The sequence below is a fragment of the Euphorbia lathyris genome, chromosome 5 (assembly GCF_963576675.1).
Source record: "Euphorbia lathyris chromosome 5, ddEupLath1.1, whole genome shotgun sequence".
In the NCBI taxonomy this organism is placed as follows: domain Eukaryota; kingdom Viridiplantae; phylum Streptophyta; class Magnoliopsida; order Malpighiales; family Euphorbiaceae; genus Euphorbia; species Euphorbia lathyris.
The window spans coordinates 80,192,763-80,212,061 of NC_088914.1; the positions used below are offsets into that span (position 1 = coordinate 80,192,763).

At 36.1% G+C, this 19,299-nt stretch overlaps 1 protein-coding gene across 3 annotated transcripts in view; it reads left to right on the top strand.

Annotated features, from left to right (window-relative positions):
• LOC136228553 (uncharacterized) overlaps positions 1-19,299 on the top strand; it is a 43,280-nt gene that overhangs the window by 16,562 nt on the left and 7,419 nt on the right. For all 3 annotated transcript variants that reach the window (XM_066016978.1, XM_066016976.1, XM_066016977.1), the window contains 21 exons: positions 105-348; positions 418-803; positions 934-1,060; positions 1,142-1,266; positions 1,724-2,391; positions 2,496-2,613; positions 2,715-2,831; positions 6,017-6,111; positions 6,980-7,131; positions 7,976-8,031; positions 8,128-8,341; positions 10,669-11,085; positions 11,156-11,433; positions 11,584-11,669; positions 11,752-11,838; positions 11,971-12,232; positions 12,333-12,740; positions 12,841-12,937; positions 13,953-14,272; positions 14,889-15,005; positions 15,120-15,287. In XM_066016978.1, the coding sequence (XP_065873050.1) occupies positions 105-348; positions 418-803; positions 934-1,060; positions 1,142-1,266; positions 1,724-2,391; positions 2,496-2,613; positions 2,715-2,831; positions 6,017-6,111; positions 6,980-7,131; positions 7,976-8,031; positions 8,128-8,341; positions 10,669-11,085; positions 11,156-11,433; positions 11,584-11,669; positions 11,752-11,838; positions 11,971-12,232; positions 12,333-12,740; positions 12,841-12,937; positions 13,953-14,272; positions 14,889-15,005; positions 15,120-15,287 (4,542 nt within the window). The remainder of the gene's footprint in view (positions 1-104; positions 349-417; positions 804-933; positions 1,061-1,141; positions 1,267-1,723; positions 2,392-2,495; positions 2,614-2,714; positions 2,832-6,016; positions 6,112-6,979; positions 7,132-7,975; positions 8,032-8,127; positions 8,342-10,668; positions 11,086-11,155; positions 11,434-11,583; positions 11,670-11,751; positions 11,839-11,970; positions 12,233-12,332; positions 12,741-12,840; positions 12,938-13,952; positions 14,273-14,888; positions 15,006-15,119; positions 15,288-19,299) is intronic.

Sequence of the window (19,299 nt, forward strand, 5' to 3'; positions counted from 1 at the left end):
ATGTGAATTGCATGTTTTTAACTTATCTGGCATATTGACTTCACCATATACTTGCACATTTATCTTGTAATGGGAGTGACATGAATTATTATGCTACTGCACAGGGCGGTAATCTATTCCTTGAACCTGCAGCACTGGTGACTTTTGTTCAATGTTTTACTTCATATCGTGATTGTATAGTAAACCATTTATCCATTATAAATTCATCCACCAAACTAGTTGAAAAGGCTGAATATGAGGCTCAAGAGATACTACATGCAACTCAACAACCTGAGTGGAAACTGCCGGAGTCTTTCACCATAGATGTGTCTCAGTTTTCTCTTATTCTCATTATTGAAGATGATTATGGTATACGTCCTCTTTTTATCAAATTTGATTATCATGTTGCATATTTGGATAATTAATCAATTCGTGCAGGTTGTTATCAAGAACTTGTGTGTGAGCTGGATACCCATTTGAAACTTGAATTGGAAAATGCACATAGAAAATTCACGTTTGAACTATCTCGAATGTCGATATGTTCTCAAGTCCTTCAAGAACGTGAACATAATAAAAGTCAAATTCCTCATTTTTCTTCTACAATCTCCGATGGGTTAACTTCCCATTTTTCAGCTAGAGATCCTACTGCATCATTTCATGTTATAGATGGAAGTCATTTAAGTCACAGGAACTATATCTTGAGTCATGTAGAGGCTTTGGTATCAGCTGAGAAGCCAATGAATGGTCTTCCTTCAAATCAGCTTTGGATTGGCGATGGTTCTGTTTCAGGTTTTCATGTGACAGTTTCTATATCTGAAATTCAAGTAGGTCACCTTTTTTGTTCCTCATAAATTTTCAAGACTTTAGTATGATGTTTAGCATTTCATGCTGCTGATTATAGCTTGGACTTGACACTAATGTATTTACGTATCCTGATCTTGGCTGTCATATCAGATGCTTTTATCCATGGTTTCATCCTTCTCTAGTACATATAATGAAGACCCAACTAATGATTTGAAACAAAGAAGCTGGTCCTTTAACCAAGAAGATTATAACAGTTTGGAAGATATGATTCCTAATGGTATGTCTTATTCAAACTCTGTAACTGATTTTTCGAAAATTTGGGTTAACATGGACTCTAGCTTATTCTTCAAATTTATAGGAGCAATTGTGGCAATTCAAGATGTGCATCAACACATGTACTTCACAGTTGAAGCAACAGAAAATAATTACAGTTTGGTTGGCGCAATTCACTATTCTCTTGTTGGAGATAAGGCACTTTTTAGGGTGAGAAATCATAGTTATTTTGTATTCACATTGACATATAAGTCTTTTGTTGTTAAATGGCAGTTCCTTGAAGACTTTTGATGAGAAAGATTGTGTATTGCCCATGGATGTTTGTTTTTCTAAAATGAATGACAACCTACAAAGAAATGTTAATCTTGGAATGCTTTTTTGGTGGATGAAGTGTAATATTTATCTATAATATATATTAGTTTGAGGGCATTTCCTTGAGTAAATTTGGATTTTTGTTGACTGATATGCTTTTCATTGGTTGCTCTGTCACATAAAGTTTTTCTTCTTGATGTCATGGTTCATATGTATCTTGACTTTGTATATGCATATACTATGACTTTAAAAGTCATTTTCCATTTATGTTACTGATTTATATTTTGATTTTCTTTTTAAATTCTCAAGTGTGTTAGATCCATCAGTTTATGCTCTTTCTTCTAACTATTTATAGGTCAAGCATCACAGACAAAAGAAATGGAATTCATCGGTTCTGTTGTACTCTTTAATATCATTGCATGCCAGAACTGGTTCTGGTGAACCATTGAGACTGAATTATCGCCCTGGATCAGGTTTTGTTGACATCTCCAGCATAAATGAGAGTGGATGCTCTCTATGGAGAACTCTTTCTTGTGACTCTGAAAGCTACAAGGCTGATACTGACTGGGAGCCATATAATAGTTTGGTCAAAAATAACTTTTACCTGGTCAACCAAAAGAATGACTGTGCTGTTGCTTTTGTTGATGCAATTCCACAATTTGTTAGGAAGCCTGGGAATCCTTTCAAGTTCAAACTATTTCCCAACCATAAGTTGGCTCACAATGTTGCAACTTCATCAGATAGGCATTCTTTGGAGGCTTCTGAATCAAATCTTCATTCTACTGCACATGACGAGGAACAGACTCCTTACCTGAGTGGAAAAATCCCCTGCATTCAAATTAAGATTGAGAATGCTGATCTGACCATTGTTCATGAACTTCCAGATACAAAGGACAGGTTGCCTCTAGTTCGTGGTTGCATCAATGAAGTCCATATCAACCTTCAAATTCTCTCACATAAAACCAGAGTTATGAGCACATCATGCGTGTTGATTTATTACTTCGATGCTCATAGAAATTCGTGGTGAGAATAGTATGCTTGGTTAATGTTCTTAGCAGTTGACTTACAGTTAATCTAGTTCTCTTCGGGGAAGTTTTTATTCATTTAGCTTTCATTTTGGAATGTAGGAAAGAATTTCTTCATCCCGTTGAAATATGTATATTCTACCGCTCAAGTTTCCAATTTCAAGTTTCAGATATTATTCAGCATGGAGTGCCTGTTCATGTGTATTGCAGAACTGAAAAGGTCAGATATCATCATGTCAAAGTAATTTCTTCTAACCACCTTTTATTGTCACTTGCGACATTGTAAAACAATTTGCATTCTTTCTTCTTGCTTTTTGGCAGTTAGATATATCTTTGACTGAGCTTTCGTTGGATGTACTGCTCTTTGTTATTGGTGAAGTAAAGTTGGCTGGTCCATATTCCATACGGAACTCTATGATTTTGGCCAACTGCTGCAAGGTTTGTGCTCCCCTTGTAATTGTTTCATTTGAAATTCCTATTATTCTTACATGAAAGCTTCATTTCCATGATTCTCTAGTACTTTTTTTGTACTTAAGTTTGGGAAATATGGTGGTTTAGTATTGGAGCAGTGTGCATTTCTGACCCTGAGATCTTGAGCCCTCTCAATTGTTAGTTCACCATACAACATTGCCCGTTCAATGGAATTTCATTTTTTTTTATTATATAAAAACCTTCCCATCGAAGATCTGATATTTTATTTTTCACATATGCTTGTTCTGCCAAAAAGGATGCAATTTCAAAGAATTTCAGCAACCTTTCTAGTGTGAACCATTGCAGACAAAAACAAAACATATCCTTGTCTTATCATGTCCACTTTTCCTCAGAAAGACCAAAAGACAGTTTCAAGATATTTCACGCCACCTCAAAATGTAATATGAGTAACACTTACTGTGGTGATTATACGCAACATTACCAAACAAGTAGAAAAGCCTTAATAGGTCTTTATTCTGCTGTAAGTCACAAGTAAGTATTTGCCTTTTGGCAAATAACAGATCATACAGAAGCTCTTACCTTGAGTAATACTTAGGATTTCTCATTTGTGCTAGTCCATGCGAAAGGTTTGAACATGAGAAGGACAGTTCAGATATGAACAAACAAATAGTTAAAAGAAAAATTGCTAGAGGAATCCTAAGACCAGCTCCTCTGTCAGCTTGAGATGGCAGAAAACAGGTATAACAAGGTAAGCAACATCTCATTTTTATAATTGAGAAGAGGAGTTCTTGTTGTTGGTGTGTGTTACATAGTTATTAAAGGCGCGCCTATGGCGCATGGCGCACCAGGCGCAGGCCTTGGCGCCATGGCAGCCCCATGGCGAGGCGCAATCGCCATGGCGCGCGCCTGGTGCGCCATTTTGCGCCAAAGGCAGTCGCCAAAGGCGCACCAAGGCGCGCCTTGGCAATTAGAGGCAGTTATGGGCAGTTTTTTGGTAGTTACTTTATATATCTGGAATGGAACACATGTTATATTAACAAAAAGTGTTAAAAAGGAGAGAGATTATAGGTTTTAAACTAAGTAGAAGACGAAGAGACTCTTTGAAGAGGAAGAGACAGAGTCATTAAAAGAGGAAGAAGTTTAGTAGAAAGAAAACACATCAAACGGATTCAAATAACAGAAACAAAGAAGCTAAAGGGAATTCAACTTCAACAGTTTGATGATCAATAGTTTGATGATGCCTTAGACCATAGTTATTAAAGGCGCATGGCGCACTAAGGCGCAAGGGGTCCTGGAGCCTTGGCGCATGGCGCATGGCGATGGCGCGCGCCATAGCGAGACAAGGCGCACTTGAAAAAATAAAAATTATAAAAACATAAAACTAACATAAAACTAAATCAGGAAAATATCTTAAGCATAAATAAATTTTAAAATGCAAAATAAACCCCATATTAGAAAACTTTAAAGTTGAATACTAATTCCTAAGTTCTACTCCTAATCAAAACTCTCCAAATCCATCACTCATCATCATCACTATCACACTCCTCATCTAAGGCATCATCAAACTATTGATCATCAAACTGTTGAAGTTGAATTCCTTTTGGCTTCTTTGTTTCTGTTGTTTGAATCCGTTTGATATGTTTTCTTTCTACTAAACTTCTTCCTCTTCAAATAACTCTGTCTCTTACTCTTCAAATGACTCTGTTTCTTCCTCTTCACAGAGTATCTTCGTCTTCTAATTAGTTTAAAACCTATAATCTCTCCCCTTTTTAACACTTTTTGTTAATATAACATGTGTTCCATTCCAGATATTTAAGTAACTACCAAAAAACTGCCCATAACTGCCTCTAATTTCCAAGGCGCGCCTTGGTGCGCCTTTGGCGCAAAATGGCGCACCAGGCGCGCGCCATGGCGATTGCGCCTCGCCATGGGGCTGCCATGGCGCTAAGGCCTGCGCCTGGTGCGCCATGCGCCATAGGCGCGCCTTTAATAACTATGCCTTAGACGAGGAGTGTGATAGTGATGATGAGGAGTGATGGATTTGGAGAGTTTTGATTAGGAGTAGAACTTAGAAATTAGTATTCAACTTTAAAGTTTTTCTACTATGGGGTTTATTTTGCATTTTAAAATTTATTTATGCTTAAAATATTTTCATGATTTAGTTTTATGTTAGTTTTATATTTTTATATTTTTTATTTTTTTAAGTGCGCCTTGTCTCGCTATGGCGCGCGCCATCGCCATGCGCCATGGCTCCAGGACCCCTTGCGCCTTAGTGCGCCATGCGCCTTTAATAACTATGTGTGTGTAGCAGAAATTTTATAGTAATGAGGAAAGATACGAGAAAAATAATTCTGAATGAACCAAGCATCATCCATGAAATAAATAAGAAAAGGAGAAGATAAATGTGATATGAATTTCTTAGGGTACTCGTTGGAACCATCAACTCCTATGCTAGCACTACCATTCCACTATAATATCCTCCAAATACCGTCACCTACCTACCTGCTAGCACAATTTTCTTATGCACCAATTCCCAAGTCTTAACAAGCTCTATGGGACTTTTTTTTCCCTCTAAATTTTATGTAATGTTGGCCAAAGAAACCTCTTCACCTTCTCATTTTCATGCATATACTTGGATAATTTGTTTTCTTAAGCTTACTAGTGTTTGTAAAGAATAAGTGTAAAATAGCTGATGCAGCTCAATTTGTCGGTTGGCTGTCAAGGGTAATGGTGGCTTCATTTTTTTTGGTATACTAATCCATTCTTTAAAATAAATGCAAGGCTGATTAAAGTTTGTGATTAGCAATTACCAAATGCAGATCACAGATTGCATTTTAACATTGTTATTTCTGAATTTGATCTCAATTCTTAAATGATAGGCTCAAGTTAATTTCAGATGTTAGACAGAATAAAGCTATAACATCTGTGATCCTTAACTAGGAGCGCTCAATACTAATGTGTTTCAAGATATTTGATTTGAAGTCGGTCTATATGGCATTGGTGCCATTGTTGCCATATCTGACTGAACAGAATGAATGTAGACGTTGAATTGCTGTATATCTTCACTGACAAGTCTGCACTCTGTCTTATTGTTTCATCTCTCTCCCCCCACTGGCTATAGATTTTCTGAAATACTTTTATAGCAATGTTTTGCTAGTATTATGAAGAAAGTGTAATAACTCTATTTCCAGGTGGAAAACCTATTAGGCCTGAATCTTCTTTGTCACTTTTATGACAACAGAAGTGTGACAGTATCCAGATATCAATCTGCTTCTGTAGTTCTAAGGTAACCTACTCATTCATACTATTGATAGTTCTGGTGAACTTGCTATTCTTGCTTGTTCCTTGTATTAGCTTCATTTCTTTATCCCTGTTTTTCCATTTGTTTCCCTTGCATGAAAACTTTATGCCAGCATAACTATTTCTTTTAACTGATTCCTTAATATGAAACATTATAAGGCTAACCTTGCTATTAAACTATTGCTAGGATGGCTAGAAATAGCCAGATATGGACTCACGATTTATGTGCTTTCATTTCGGCTAATTTTCAAAAGGAAACCAGTTTATTTGTTAAATTTATCAATCACTTGTTGCATAATGAAAGTATTTGTACTACCTAATGATAGGAGATGGCAAGTTGATAGCACTTTAGGTCCTGGTCCGCTAAGAGAACCAACTTTGCCTTTCTGTTGAATCAGCTGATGGGGGATAGCAGCAGGGCACCCCCTCCAGTTCATTACATAGAATGCAATGCCTGTAATATTTTTTCTTACAGAAACTTTATTGTAGACTCTACCATTTTTAAAGAAGTTGTAAATTTTATTAACCAATCTTTTTTATCACGGGAATGGTGTGTTCTTGGTAAAACTAAGGTGAAATTTTTATCATATAATTTTTGAAGCAAAAATATTTTAGGGGATTACTATTGAAGATGTCCTGTACATCTTCTGTATTTGAAAACATAATTCCCTAGAGTCAATAGATTTGTCCTTTTTCTTGGTATCCTTCTATAAAATAATTTTCCTTGTAACCAATTTGGTTCCCCCAAAAATGATGTGCTTAGAGAATGTACTTGCTCGCACTCTCCTTTACATATTTTGATTTTAGGTTGATGTTAAACTGATCAAAGATATTTATTATTTTGTCTTTTGAAGGCAACCAATATTTGCAAGTGAATCTCCAAAAGCAGAGTCTTGTGTTACAATTCAACTTTCAACTTCTGGATCATTGTCCACTTCTTCTCTTAATCTATCTCTTTCAAAAACTCAAACACTTGCATGGAGAACACGCATAACGTCCTCATCAGGTACTGTAGCACTATCATCTGAACATGCATTAATTAACTCATAGTATAATTGATGCCTTTCTTGACAGTCTTATTTTATCTTTGGCAAAAGATTTTCTATGTGATTCATAGGGACATTTTATGGTACCATTTTGTTTGGTGTAGCACACATGATTTGCAAATTAACTTTTGGTCTCTGTTATTGTTATTGTTAAGAGCTTGAGCTTAACTTCATCACAAAAAGGTACCTTAAAGGGAAGGATTGTCTCACACTTATAAATGGCTTTACGCCTCACTAACTAGCCAATGTAAGCTATTCAATACAATCTCCCTCACGTCATAGACTGGTCATGTGGAGCGTGAATTTTGCAGGAATAAACATCTTGGATGACCTAACTTCGGATGACCTAACATTGGACTATGTGACTTTAACATCATATTAATGAACTTGGGCGTACCTCCATCCCATGAAGTATCTCAAAGGGAAGATTGCCCCAAACTTATAAATGTCGTCTTGCATCACTAGCTAAATGTGTGATATTTAACAGGCAAATTGCAGATAATTTTATGTGGAGAAGTAGATTTATGATTCTCTATTATGCCTACAATATTCTCATAATAAGAAGCTGAAAAGTTTAGAAGAGTTCAATCAGGTATTACTGCACATAAGATAGCTTTCAACAAAAAGATATGGCTACTTGTGTCATAGATGAAGAAATTTGTTCTTCTGGTGCTTATGTAAATATGGTCACTAATAGGTATACTCCAGGTCTAATTATTCTTATCCAAAAATGAGAACATTTTTTCCAGTTTTGACGACTTATTTATCTTGCTTTATGAGCAAACTTGTATATTTCTTGAACAGATTCAAGAAGTCACCCTGGGCCCTTTGTTGTGGTTGACATCTCAAGGAAACCTAAGGTACTCGCTCTCCCTAGTTTCCACTACATTTCTAACTTGAAAAATATGCTTGTCTAATATATATACTTTTATCTTCTTTTTTCTTATTATTAATAGGATGGTTTGTCCATTGCGGTATCTCCTTTAATTAAAATACATAATGAAACTGAATTCTCCATGGAGCTACGATTTCGTCGCCTACAACAAAATGAAGATGTGTTTGCATCAGTATTGCTGCAGAAAGGGGACTCAATTGATGATTCCATGGCGACATTTGATGCTATAAGTGTGTCTGGTGAATTAAAGAAGGCATTGATGTCCTTAAGCCTTGGTATGTATTCTCAATTCTACAACTTCTAAATAAAACTCTGACATTCTGTGGGTATATTTCTATCATATTATTTTTTTGAAGAATTTATAAAAAGCCCTAGATTTTACACCTAGTTTATCACATTTCAAATTAAATTGTGATCCTTGACTTTTTATACTCAATCACCTTTCTTAACAAGACAAAACGTCTACCTTCTCTTTGCTAGACAATAGTCGAGCCTTAATCCCAAGTAGTTGGGGTTCCCTAGGTGGATTCCTCTTTTTCAATCAACACTGTTACAAATACAATCCTTTGGACATCTAGGAATTTCATACCATTTCAAGATGTTCATTTGGAAATAACAAGTCAAATGGGCCACCTAAGAGCCAATACACCCCATTATGGTCTGTTACGTTTTCTTTTCTACAACTTCTCTACTGTCTACTTTAAAGCAATTTTTTGTCATTAAAAAAGATCACAGTAGCTAGGGTTGTCAACAGGTAGGGATGGGAGATTTTTATCCCCGAAATTAATACAGGGGATGGGGATGGGGATGGGGAATTGTCAAAAATAGATTCTGAAATTAATATTAGAAAGTTAGAAAGTTAGAAAGTTGAGTCAGAGAGAAAATAAGAAGAAAGTGAGGAAAGAAAATTCTTAATATTCTTAATGATAGATTTGCCTACATAGGTCTGCCCTTAAATAGCAGCTGTTACAGAATTACAGCTGTGGTACTACAGCTGGCATAACTACCTCTAATAGTTCAAAGTAGGCTAATAGACAGAACAGGAAATAACAGAATGAAATAACAATAGCGATAAAGGAAATAACTCTTAAAAAGAGAACTAAACCTAATACTTCCTAATTAATTAAACTTCCTACTTCCAGAATTAAGCATTTCAGCAATGAGTCTATCTCATTTTTTTATGATAAGAATAACGATAGGGTCTTACATTAAATGGCTCAGTATTAGCCTTTAAGGGTATGGAATGGTCATGTGACCTGATAGGAGGTAAGGAGGTTGGTACTTGAAACAATGTGTTGTATTGCTGGAACAGGGATTGGTATGGAGGTGGAGCTGGGGGTAGTGGGTCCTTATGTGAGGGTTCAGGTTGTATTTTGGGTTCTGGGGAGAGTGGTGAGACAGTAAGGAGAAATAAGGTTGAAGTGACCCCCTTCCAACCTTTAGAAAGAAGTCTATTCATAGACTTAACAGATAATAATTTGGGTGAGATTTCCTCTCCCAAGCCTTTCAACTCAATAAGCTTCTTCTCCTTATGCACTAGCAACCTGTTTTTCTTAAAATCAAAGGTGACTGGGGAGTGTTGCCTCATCCAGTCAGACCCCAAAATTAAGTCATAATCACCTAGGTCTAGAATTCTAGGAGTAAAAGTGAACCTGGTGTGATGCATGCTCTAGCTACAATCCTGGCATTTCGAGTGCACCATTAATTGTCTCCCATCTGCTACTGTCACTAAGGCTGGCTTGACTTTGAGAAGAGGTAATTTGAGCTCATTAGCAAGCTTCTGGTCGAGGAAGCTATGAGTGCTCCCACTGTCAATCAAAATCATGATTGGCTTCTTCTTCAGCACCCCCTTAAGCATGAATGTTCCACTAGTGAGTCCACCATCAAGGGCATTGATGGATAATGTGATCGGTTGCTGTCTCCAAGGACTCTGCCTCCTCCTGCCCTGTGTCTACAGATTCCCCAACTATCATCTCCTGCTCTTCATCCTCTGCATTCATCATGTTCAATTTCTTGAAAGTGGTGCCCTGGATAGAACTTGTGGCCACACTTCCAGCAAGCCCCAGGGGTTCTTTTTAAAATTAGCAGAGTTTTGAGGAAGTTTAGGTCAGTTAGTTTACTGTTTGATGGCTGTATGGGATTGGGTTTGGTAGAAGGATGAGTAGTATTACACCAAGGTTTAACAGGGAATGGAGAATGAAAAGTAGGTTTAGGCTTAACATCCTCTAAAACATCCTTCAAATGTGTTTAGGCTTATAGTTTATTTGATTTTTATTTTATATTAATTTAATTTTTAATTAATATTTAAATTAATAATAGAAAAATATAAAATCCTCAAGGGGAATCTGACGGGATGCGGATGGGGATAGATTTTTCCCTGATTCATATACGGGGATGAGGATTCCCCGAAGTATTTGGGGATGGAGTCGGAGGAACCATTCCCTGATGCTGCCTCACCCTGTTTACAACCCTAATGGTAGCACCAGTTGGACTTTCAGACTTTGGCCGAAATACTGCAGCCTGTAATTTAGAACCTCAGCATTCATTGTTTGTTTTGATACAATGTTTCTAAAGACTAATGTGTATGATATTTGATTTGCAGGTAACTTTTTATTTTCTTTCAGACCAGAAATTACAGAAGGCCTGATCAATTCTAATAGTGCACTTTCAGTAGATTGGTCGGACGAGCTGAAAGGTGGAAAGGCTGTTCATCTTTCTGGAATTTTTGATAGAATGAGCTATAAAGTTCGCAAGGCATTGTCTGTTGGATCTTCAAAATGTTCATTTAGCACTGCTAGTTGTACCCTCAGATCTGAAAATGCTCATGTCACTAGCCTGCATTTTCTTATTCAGAGCATTGGTAGAGATGTTCCTATCATACATCCTGATAAGCCTGATAATTCTGATGGTAGAAAGTCACCAGTAGCAATACAGGAACAAAAGGAAATTTTTCTTCTTCCAACTGTGCGCGTATCAAATTTATTGCACTCAGAGATACATGTGCTTTTAACTGAGTCAGGTAATAACTTCTGTAGTAATAATTACTATAGCTTGCAAGAGCACAGGTTTTAACTTCTATCTTATTCCAGATCTCAATACCACTGATGTTAGTGACAACATTGGCAAGCAAGCAACCATAGCATGTGGATCAACAGTGGATTTTTATGCTAATCCTGCCATCATGTATTTCACTATTAGTTTAACTGCTTTTAAATCAAGCTGTAAACCAGTGAACAGTGGTGACTGGATCAAGAAGTTACTTAAGAACAAAAATGATGTCCAGTGTTTGGACATCGATCTTGATTTTGGTGGTGGGAAGTATTTTGCATTGCTAAGGTTGACTCGTGGATTCAGAGGCACATTAGAGGTTATTATGCTGTTACGATTTTGTGATCTTTGTTAATTAATTTGATGTGTTCTAGATGCAAGCACACATATTACAAGTTGAGTTGATAGATAATAGATATCTGAAATCCTATCCATCTTGATGGAAGATTAAACTACTTGTTTCTTGCAGGCTGCTATTTTCACACCATATTCCTTGAGAAATAACACTGATATTCCCTTATTTTTCTTTGCTTCTAATCAGAAGCCTCCATCCAGGTTTGTGTGTCTTGAGTAAATGAACATTTTAAGCACTAGTCTACATTTTTCCTCATATACTTGATAGAAATTATTTTTTCAGGGATGAGATCAGAAAGTATGGTTCATTCACTCCTCCTGAGTTAGGGTTACTTTGCCTGCCAAATTCGACAAACTCATGGTTTTTAAAGTAAGATATGCATATCTTATGTATCATGTGGCTATAAACTTTGTGATTTTCCCGCATCATCACAACACAAAAGAAATAATAATTGTAGGCATTTATATCCTCTTATCAACTTGTAACAAGTTCTTTTACCAGATCACACAAGATTCATCTCAAAACGCTAGAAAACTGTGCATCTGAGGTTGTATTAGACTTGGATGCTTTGTCAGGCCACACAGAGATAAGCTTAGAGATAGAGGGAGAATCTGGAACAAAATATTTTACAAAGTTTGGGGTTGCTATGGGTCCATCTTCAAGTATGTCACTGGTCCCATCACGGACTGTTACTATGACCCCACGGCATGTTGTATTTAATGAGTCAGAAGAAAGTATCAACATCCGTCAATGTTACTTGGAGGTAGTAATTCTAGATGTGTGTTTTTCTTGAATTGTTTGGTTAATTTGTGTGACTTCTGCTCTTACACATGCTTTTCCTCACCATCAACCTTTTGAAAAAGGATGGGATGGCAGACATTATCCATATTAAAGGCAAACAGAAATCAGTACTGCAGCCGCGGAAAGGGATTAACAGCAGCAAGAACTTCAGTTTTTTTGAAAATGCCATCAGAAAGCATAAAAATGAAGTTGATACTTCATTGGTTTATATCCAATGTCAACTAAATGAGCCTGAATCAAGTTGGTCAGGACCTGTATGCATTGCTTCATTGGGATGCTTTTTCCTGAAATTCAGGAAGCAATCAAATCAAGTGCAAGCACTGGATAACGAGGCAGTAGAGTTTGCTGCAGTTCATGTGATTGAGGAAGGATCCACACTTGGGATGCACTTCTACAAACCACCAAATGTCAATCTACCATATCGGATTGAAAATCTTTTGCCAGATCAATCTCTGACTTACTATCAAAAGGTTATGCTATTGTTTCTCCTTATCTTTGAGCTCCAGTTTGCTAGTCAGGATTGTTATCTCTAAATAAGTCTCTCACCATTTTCTATTCAATTTTTTTCAGGCTTCATCAGAACAAGAAATTCTTGGACCTGACTCTAGTATTTATTATGTCTGGGATGATTTAATTCTTCCACATAAACTGGTGGTCATTATAAGTGGTAATTGCTCACTCGTTATATATATAATTAGAAAAAGGAAAAGAAAATAAAAGTTTTTGGTTGACTTCTAACATTGGAGCTTCACTTATTAGTTCGGTGTGCCAGGTTTTGTCCCCCCATCCAGGCCCAACAAGGAAAATTGTTAATCATATTTTCATATTACAATTTAAAAGTCCAATTCAGACCTTTTAAGTTTGAATTAGTCCTAGGTTGGCAATAAAGGTTTACACGTCGATTACTTCCCCTATCATTGGACAGAGAAAGAGGAATGGATGGAAAGATCACTACACAGTCAAAGTATGCCAACACCATTGTTGAGCTTGCTTACTATTTATTTATTGCTGCCATGTAAACCAGTATGGTATGTGAATAAGTTTCTCAAGGCAATTAAGTATTCAGATTATCTTTTTAATTATGGGCTGAACAAGTGCCCATTGATCTGCTCCCTATATATTTTTTGTCCTTTGTTCATTTTGAGTGGCTAAACTATCTCTTTGTGGGAATGATAACCATAATTCGCTGCTCAATCTTTTTTCCTTAATTCATATTACGTGTTCCAAAAAAAAGAAAAATCCTTAAAGGAGCTTATGAAACCAATACTTCAGAACATCACAATGTACACTTTGCAGCTTATATTGTAAGGGGGAAGGAGTCTAGATAATAATTGACTTTTTGCCAAACTTATTGATGATTAAACAATTTGCACAGACTTACTACTCAAATGGTTAAAAGAACATGATGCAAAGATACAGGAACCAAAGACCAATTTTCCAATTTGAATTTTATATTATCCTATTTTTCTTTTCTTTCAATTCTGAGTTATTAGTGCAAATGTCTTTGATCAATTTACAAGATTCTATGAAGTTTTATCTTGTGAAATACAATTTAGTATAGGTTTAAATGTTGAAAGGAAGGAAGTGTATTTCACTCTGACAATGTCCATTTCTAAAGTAACTGTCACTGCAATAATATGCAGGTTCAGATTTACCAATTAGTCATCTTAATTTTTATGCAGATATGCACTTATTACGTGAAATCAAATTGGATAAGGTGCGATCTTGGAAACCTTTCCGCAAACTAAAACAACACAGAGGCTTGGCTTCCCACTCATCTTTTAAAGAAAAATCCACTGACCAGAAAACTCATCTTGGTCGATTAAACAGCATGGACATTGTAAAGGTAGGGTATGAAGTATATGCAGAAGGCCCGACACGAGTTTTACGAATTTGTGAGTTATCCAGCAGTCAAAAGGGAGACAGATTGTTTCATTCATGTGCGAAGATTCAACTAAGAGTACCTCATTTTGGTATCCACTTACTTGAAGATGGAAAGCTGGTCAGTCTCAATTGATTTTACATGTATTGCATCTGATTTCATTGATGAAATTTTTTAACCCATTCTTTTCAGTCTAGAAGTTCATGAAAGGTTTTCTTTCTGCAATAATAGTCTAATAGAGAATCGAAACTCAAAACTCACCCAAACAGATTAGTAGCAGTAGAATGCACTCACAAACACACACACAGAGAATCTGATTAATTAATAACCGATGGAATGTAGAATTTAGGGAATACAAAACAGAAAAGAGATAAATGGATCAAGCAAGACTCAACCAACCCCCTTCTCTACCAAAAAAGCAGAGCCTCTGCTAAAGCAGCTAAACAAAAATCTTAGCAATGATTCATACCCAAAACCTAATAAACAATCCCTACTTATACTCAGCCTAGTATCCAAACTACCCTCCAACTCACCCCTTCCATAATCTTCCTACCAATGGGCTAGGCCATTCTCTATCATATTCCATCATAAATCTCATTTCCTGATTGTGTTAGTTCTTTTTATCATTAAACCTCTATGTTTTTCCCAGTGAAATTGTTCTACACATAAGTGTTGCTGGCAATATCGTAATGAAATGACTTCATTTTACATCTAATTTATGATATTGTTTCTGAAGGATTCGGATAAGAATGAGGAACCGTGTTATGTGCCACTCATTGTTTCAAGGCTTGGCAATATCAATCTGGATTCTTTATTTACTGATCAGAAGAAATGTAATCAGATTAGTGTACAGGTAATAATTTCTACATATTGCATTCATAGAATAGAAAATAGCCTCATCATACCTCTGCCTTTGGTTTTCTGGCTGGAACACATTGATGAATGCCTGTTATTCAATTCAATCCAGTCCCTAAATGTTGATGAGAAGTGGATCGATGCTCCTTTTGGAGCAATGCTTCGGAGACATCAATTAGACACCAATGATTCCAATGCCTCTGTACTTAAAGTCGTACTCATTCTTGTTTCAACCAGCTCTAATGTTAGACAAGTTGAACACGCATCAATTATTCTGCAGGTATAATCAGTCAATAAGCCTCTCATTTTTTTCAACATTACTAGAGTTTAGAGCTCTTTAGTTTCTGTTTCTGGTTACTGATTATATGCAAATTGGCTAGAGGTGAAAATGAAGGTATTAATAGTTCACAACTTTGGTTGATTGAATACTAATTTTTAGGTCCAATTTAGTGTTTTATCCGTTAAGTATCTACAAATTTTAAAAAGCAGTACGATTTTTTTTTTCTTTTTTTTTTTGTAACAACGTTAAAATTCTCTTAATTTTTCATTGAGTCTATAGTTTCATGGCATACCAGATCCCACATTTTAAGAAAATGATTGATTAAATGTCACTTTGTGATTATAAAATTTGTTTACGTGACACTCATTTTGGGCCCTATTACCCAACAATTTGCACTGTTTCTTGTTACAACAACAACAAAGGCTTAGTCCCGAAATGATTCGGGGTCGGCTAACATGAACCGTCATACGAAACCGTGAAATCAAGTCGTGTCAGCGACATAAATTCTCTGCCTCTACTCCATCCCTTTTAACATATATAGAGAACGTGCTAAATACCTGTTTTGGAAGATTTAGATAAATATATTCTACAAGAATGAAATGCATGCCAGGTGTGGGAATTAATTATGTCTAGCTGGGAATAGAGGTAGTGAGCTGTAGGGGCAATAAAGAGGGAAGTCTAGGGAGAAACTTTGTTTCTAAAATACCAGATTCTGTTTTTAAATACCTCTTAAATACCAAATCCTGCTTTGAAATTTTTAAAATATCAGATTTCCTTATATTTTACTCCATCCCCACCTCTACGTCCACCATCTGTGTATATTACACCTATGGCTACTAAACTTTACTCATTTTCACGGTATGACCACTAAACTTCAAAACGTAATGTAAAAGTCACTCAACTTTATACTTTCTAACATTATAGCCACTAAACTTTAACTAACGCCTCAAAATGACATTTAACGACCTCAAAATGGAAATGTTTAAGACTTAAATTGTTTAGAATGACATTTACCATGAAACCACATTTTTTATTTTCCAAAATCACCATTTCTGGAGCTACCTCTAAAAATTCACTTTCTCTCTTCTAACCAAACAACACCTAAATGACCTCAAAAAGAAAATTTTGAAGAATTAAAGTTGCTTTAGAATATCATCTATTCTTGGAATTTCTTATTTTGAGGTCGTCAACGGTCATTTTGAAGCGTTGATTGAAGTTTAGTGGTTATACCATGAAAATGAGTAAAGTTCAGTGGTCATGAGTGTAATTTACCCTCCACCAGCTTCTACACCACCTTTACCAGTTACCACGTCTTGTTATTAATGGTACGTGCATTACATCTAACTCTAGATCAATCCGTTCAACATGATACTCACATTTATTCTTATGATATTTGATATTAACCTTCGGATTTCTAGGTGTTGTTTTGGTTCTCAGTAATTGATGGTAAATATCTTAATTATTGTGTGAAATTTTATGCTGTTTCCATATTTAAGAAAAAAAGAAGAAAACTCCCATCAGAATAAAGATGAACTTTCAAAAATACAGAAAATGGCAACGGATTATTAATATATATATATATATATATACAACAAAGGATAGATGGACTTCTATTGATATTTTTTCTTAAATAAATGTTATACAGAAACATCGAAATATTTCAATTAAATATGAAAGATGGAGATAAGTGTGTATCCAAATGAAAATTATTTGAAATTATGGTGCATGTATATTTCATTATCAAGCTCAGCAATGGCATTTCATTTTTATTTTCTCAGTTTCAAACTTTATTTTTTGTGTATTGCTTTATTTTTTCTTTTTTAATAATCAAGATTGTTCTTGATTGTTGTTTGGTGTATTTGTGGTTCCCTCATTGTGGACTCGTAAGTAAACAAAAATTGTTAAACCTTCTTTAAACTTTTTAATGCTTTTCAGGTGAAATTCGAAACTTTTGTGAAAGTTGTTTTTGTCGTGGAACCAACTCAACTAAACCAATTGAACTAAAAGCTTAAGCTGGTAGTTAAAGGTCCAATTCATATTAAATCTGACCGTTCCTAACTTTTTTTATATCAGCATTTTATTTGTTTGAAACTTTTTTTGTTTTCTTTATAGTATTTTGAATATGATTTTAGCGTGTTTGGTATTTTTGAAATGTTGTTTGCGTGTTTGGTATTTTGGATATTATTTTCTGTTTTGCTGGTATATAAGTACAAATCCCATTATTATTCTGTTCTTAGCCATTGAGGTGAGGAAACAATTAAGATGTCTGTGTTGGGGCCAAACAAACAACAATAGTCACACAAAGAAATAATAGAGAAAAGAGAAAAAGGCACACAACAATTTTAGTGGAAAACCACGGAACCCTTAGGCCACTTAAATCTCCACTATAAAACTGTTACAATTTTTGACGGACAAAAATGTAAAACCCGTTTCACACTCACGAACTCAAAGTCCAAGTTAAACCTCTCTAGTCCAGAGATTGGCCCTCGAGTGCAAAGGTAGAAGGGAGCTTGACTGCAAGACCCATCCGTCGCGTAGGGACCAAAGTCAGCCTTAGTGATCTGACGGTGTCGACAGTGCCGAGTGGAAGGGCCAGTTAACTAGCCTTGAGATTGCTACACATTCAACTAAAGGTCTAAAGCCTATTTATAAGGGAACATCCCCTTGAGAATCCCACTTTTTTTCGGAGATATCCCAACAAATCCTCCCTCAACCCAAATCCCCACATATCTCAACAGCTTTAGAAAACTGAACTCTGCTTGCAATCTTTCTTTCCCTTGTTCTGCTAATGGAACATCCATCCAGATAATAGATATGTTTCCCCTTCTTCATATCTTGCAATATCAAGCTATCACCATTAAACACCTTAGAAGTCGCCGGTACCAACATACCTATACCCACGAGAAGCCAATTCGCCCAACGAAATTATGTTGGCTTTAGCACTAGGTACGAACTTCACATGAGCAAGTGTTTTGATATCATTGTGGAGCTTTAGGCAAACTCTTCCAACGCCTTCAATCTTCATATTTGAATTGCTCCATCACGGATGTAGCCAAAATCTCCATCTACCTGTAAAAGTGTCAAACCAAGATCCATCTCTACAAATATGAACATCAACAGCAGAATTCAACAAGATCATTTACAGTAGTCAACAATAAATCACAATCTTCAACCACAAGATCATTTACAGTAGTCAACAATAAATCACAATCTTCAACCACATTAGCAGAGGAATTACCAACCTTTCCCTTACCCTTCATCATTCCTTGTAGAATATACCCTTCATCATTCCTTGTAGAATATTCAAGTCCTCGTTTAACTGTGGGCAACGGGATTTCATGTGACCAATGTTTCCACAATAAAAGCACTCAACATTACTCATATCCTTCTATCTAGATCTGGATCTTCCACCACAGTCACCCTTTTTGTAGTTCCTCCCTCTTTCTCCATTCTTTGTAGCCATTAGTATTTTAGGACTATTGTCCTCTTCTTGCATCATCCTCTCATTTTCCTTCAAGGCCGTCATCACATCATTCAATTGCAACGTGCTTTTCCCCACTAACATCGTTTGCACCAATGACTTGAAGGATCTAGGCAATGACGCTAACAAGAGCAAATTTTCATCCTCAATCTTCACTCCTAAACTCAATAGCTGACAAACCAATTGATTAAAATTATTAATATGGTCAAGAATGTTACCTCCTTCATCCACAGGTCCATCTTCAGACATAACCCGCTAGCTAACGACTTCGACAAATAAGTGCTCTCCAACTTCTTCCAAAATCTCTCGGAAATGACTCTTTCAACACAATCATTTTAATTTGGGGAGTGTAAACAAAGGCCTAACTCACCCCAAAAGGTACCTCAAAGGGTGAGGATTGCCTCACATATTTAAGGAGCCATATAGCTTCCTCATTTAACAATATGGGATGTCAGGCCCCCCTCACGCCTAATTCATTTGGTGCGTGACGTTAATATCAATGGAAGTCCCAACATTGAACCATGGCTCTGA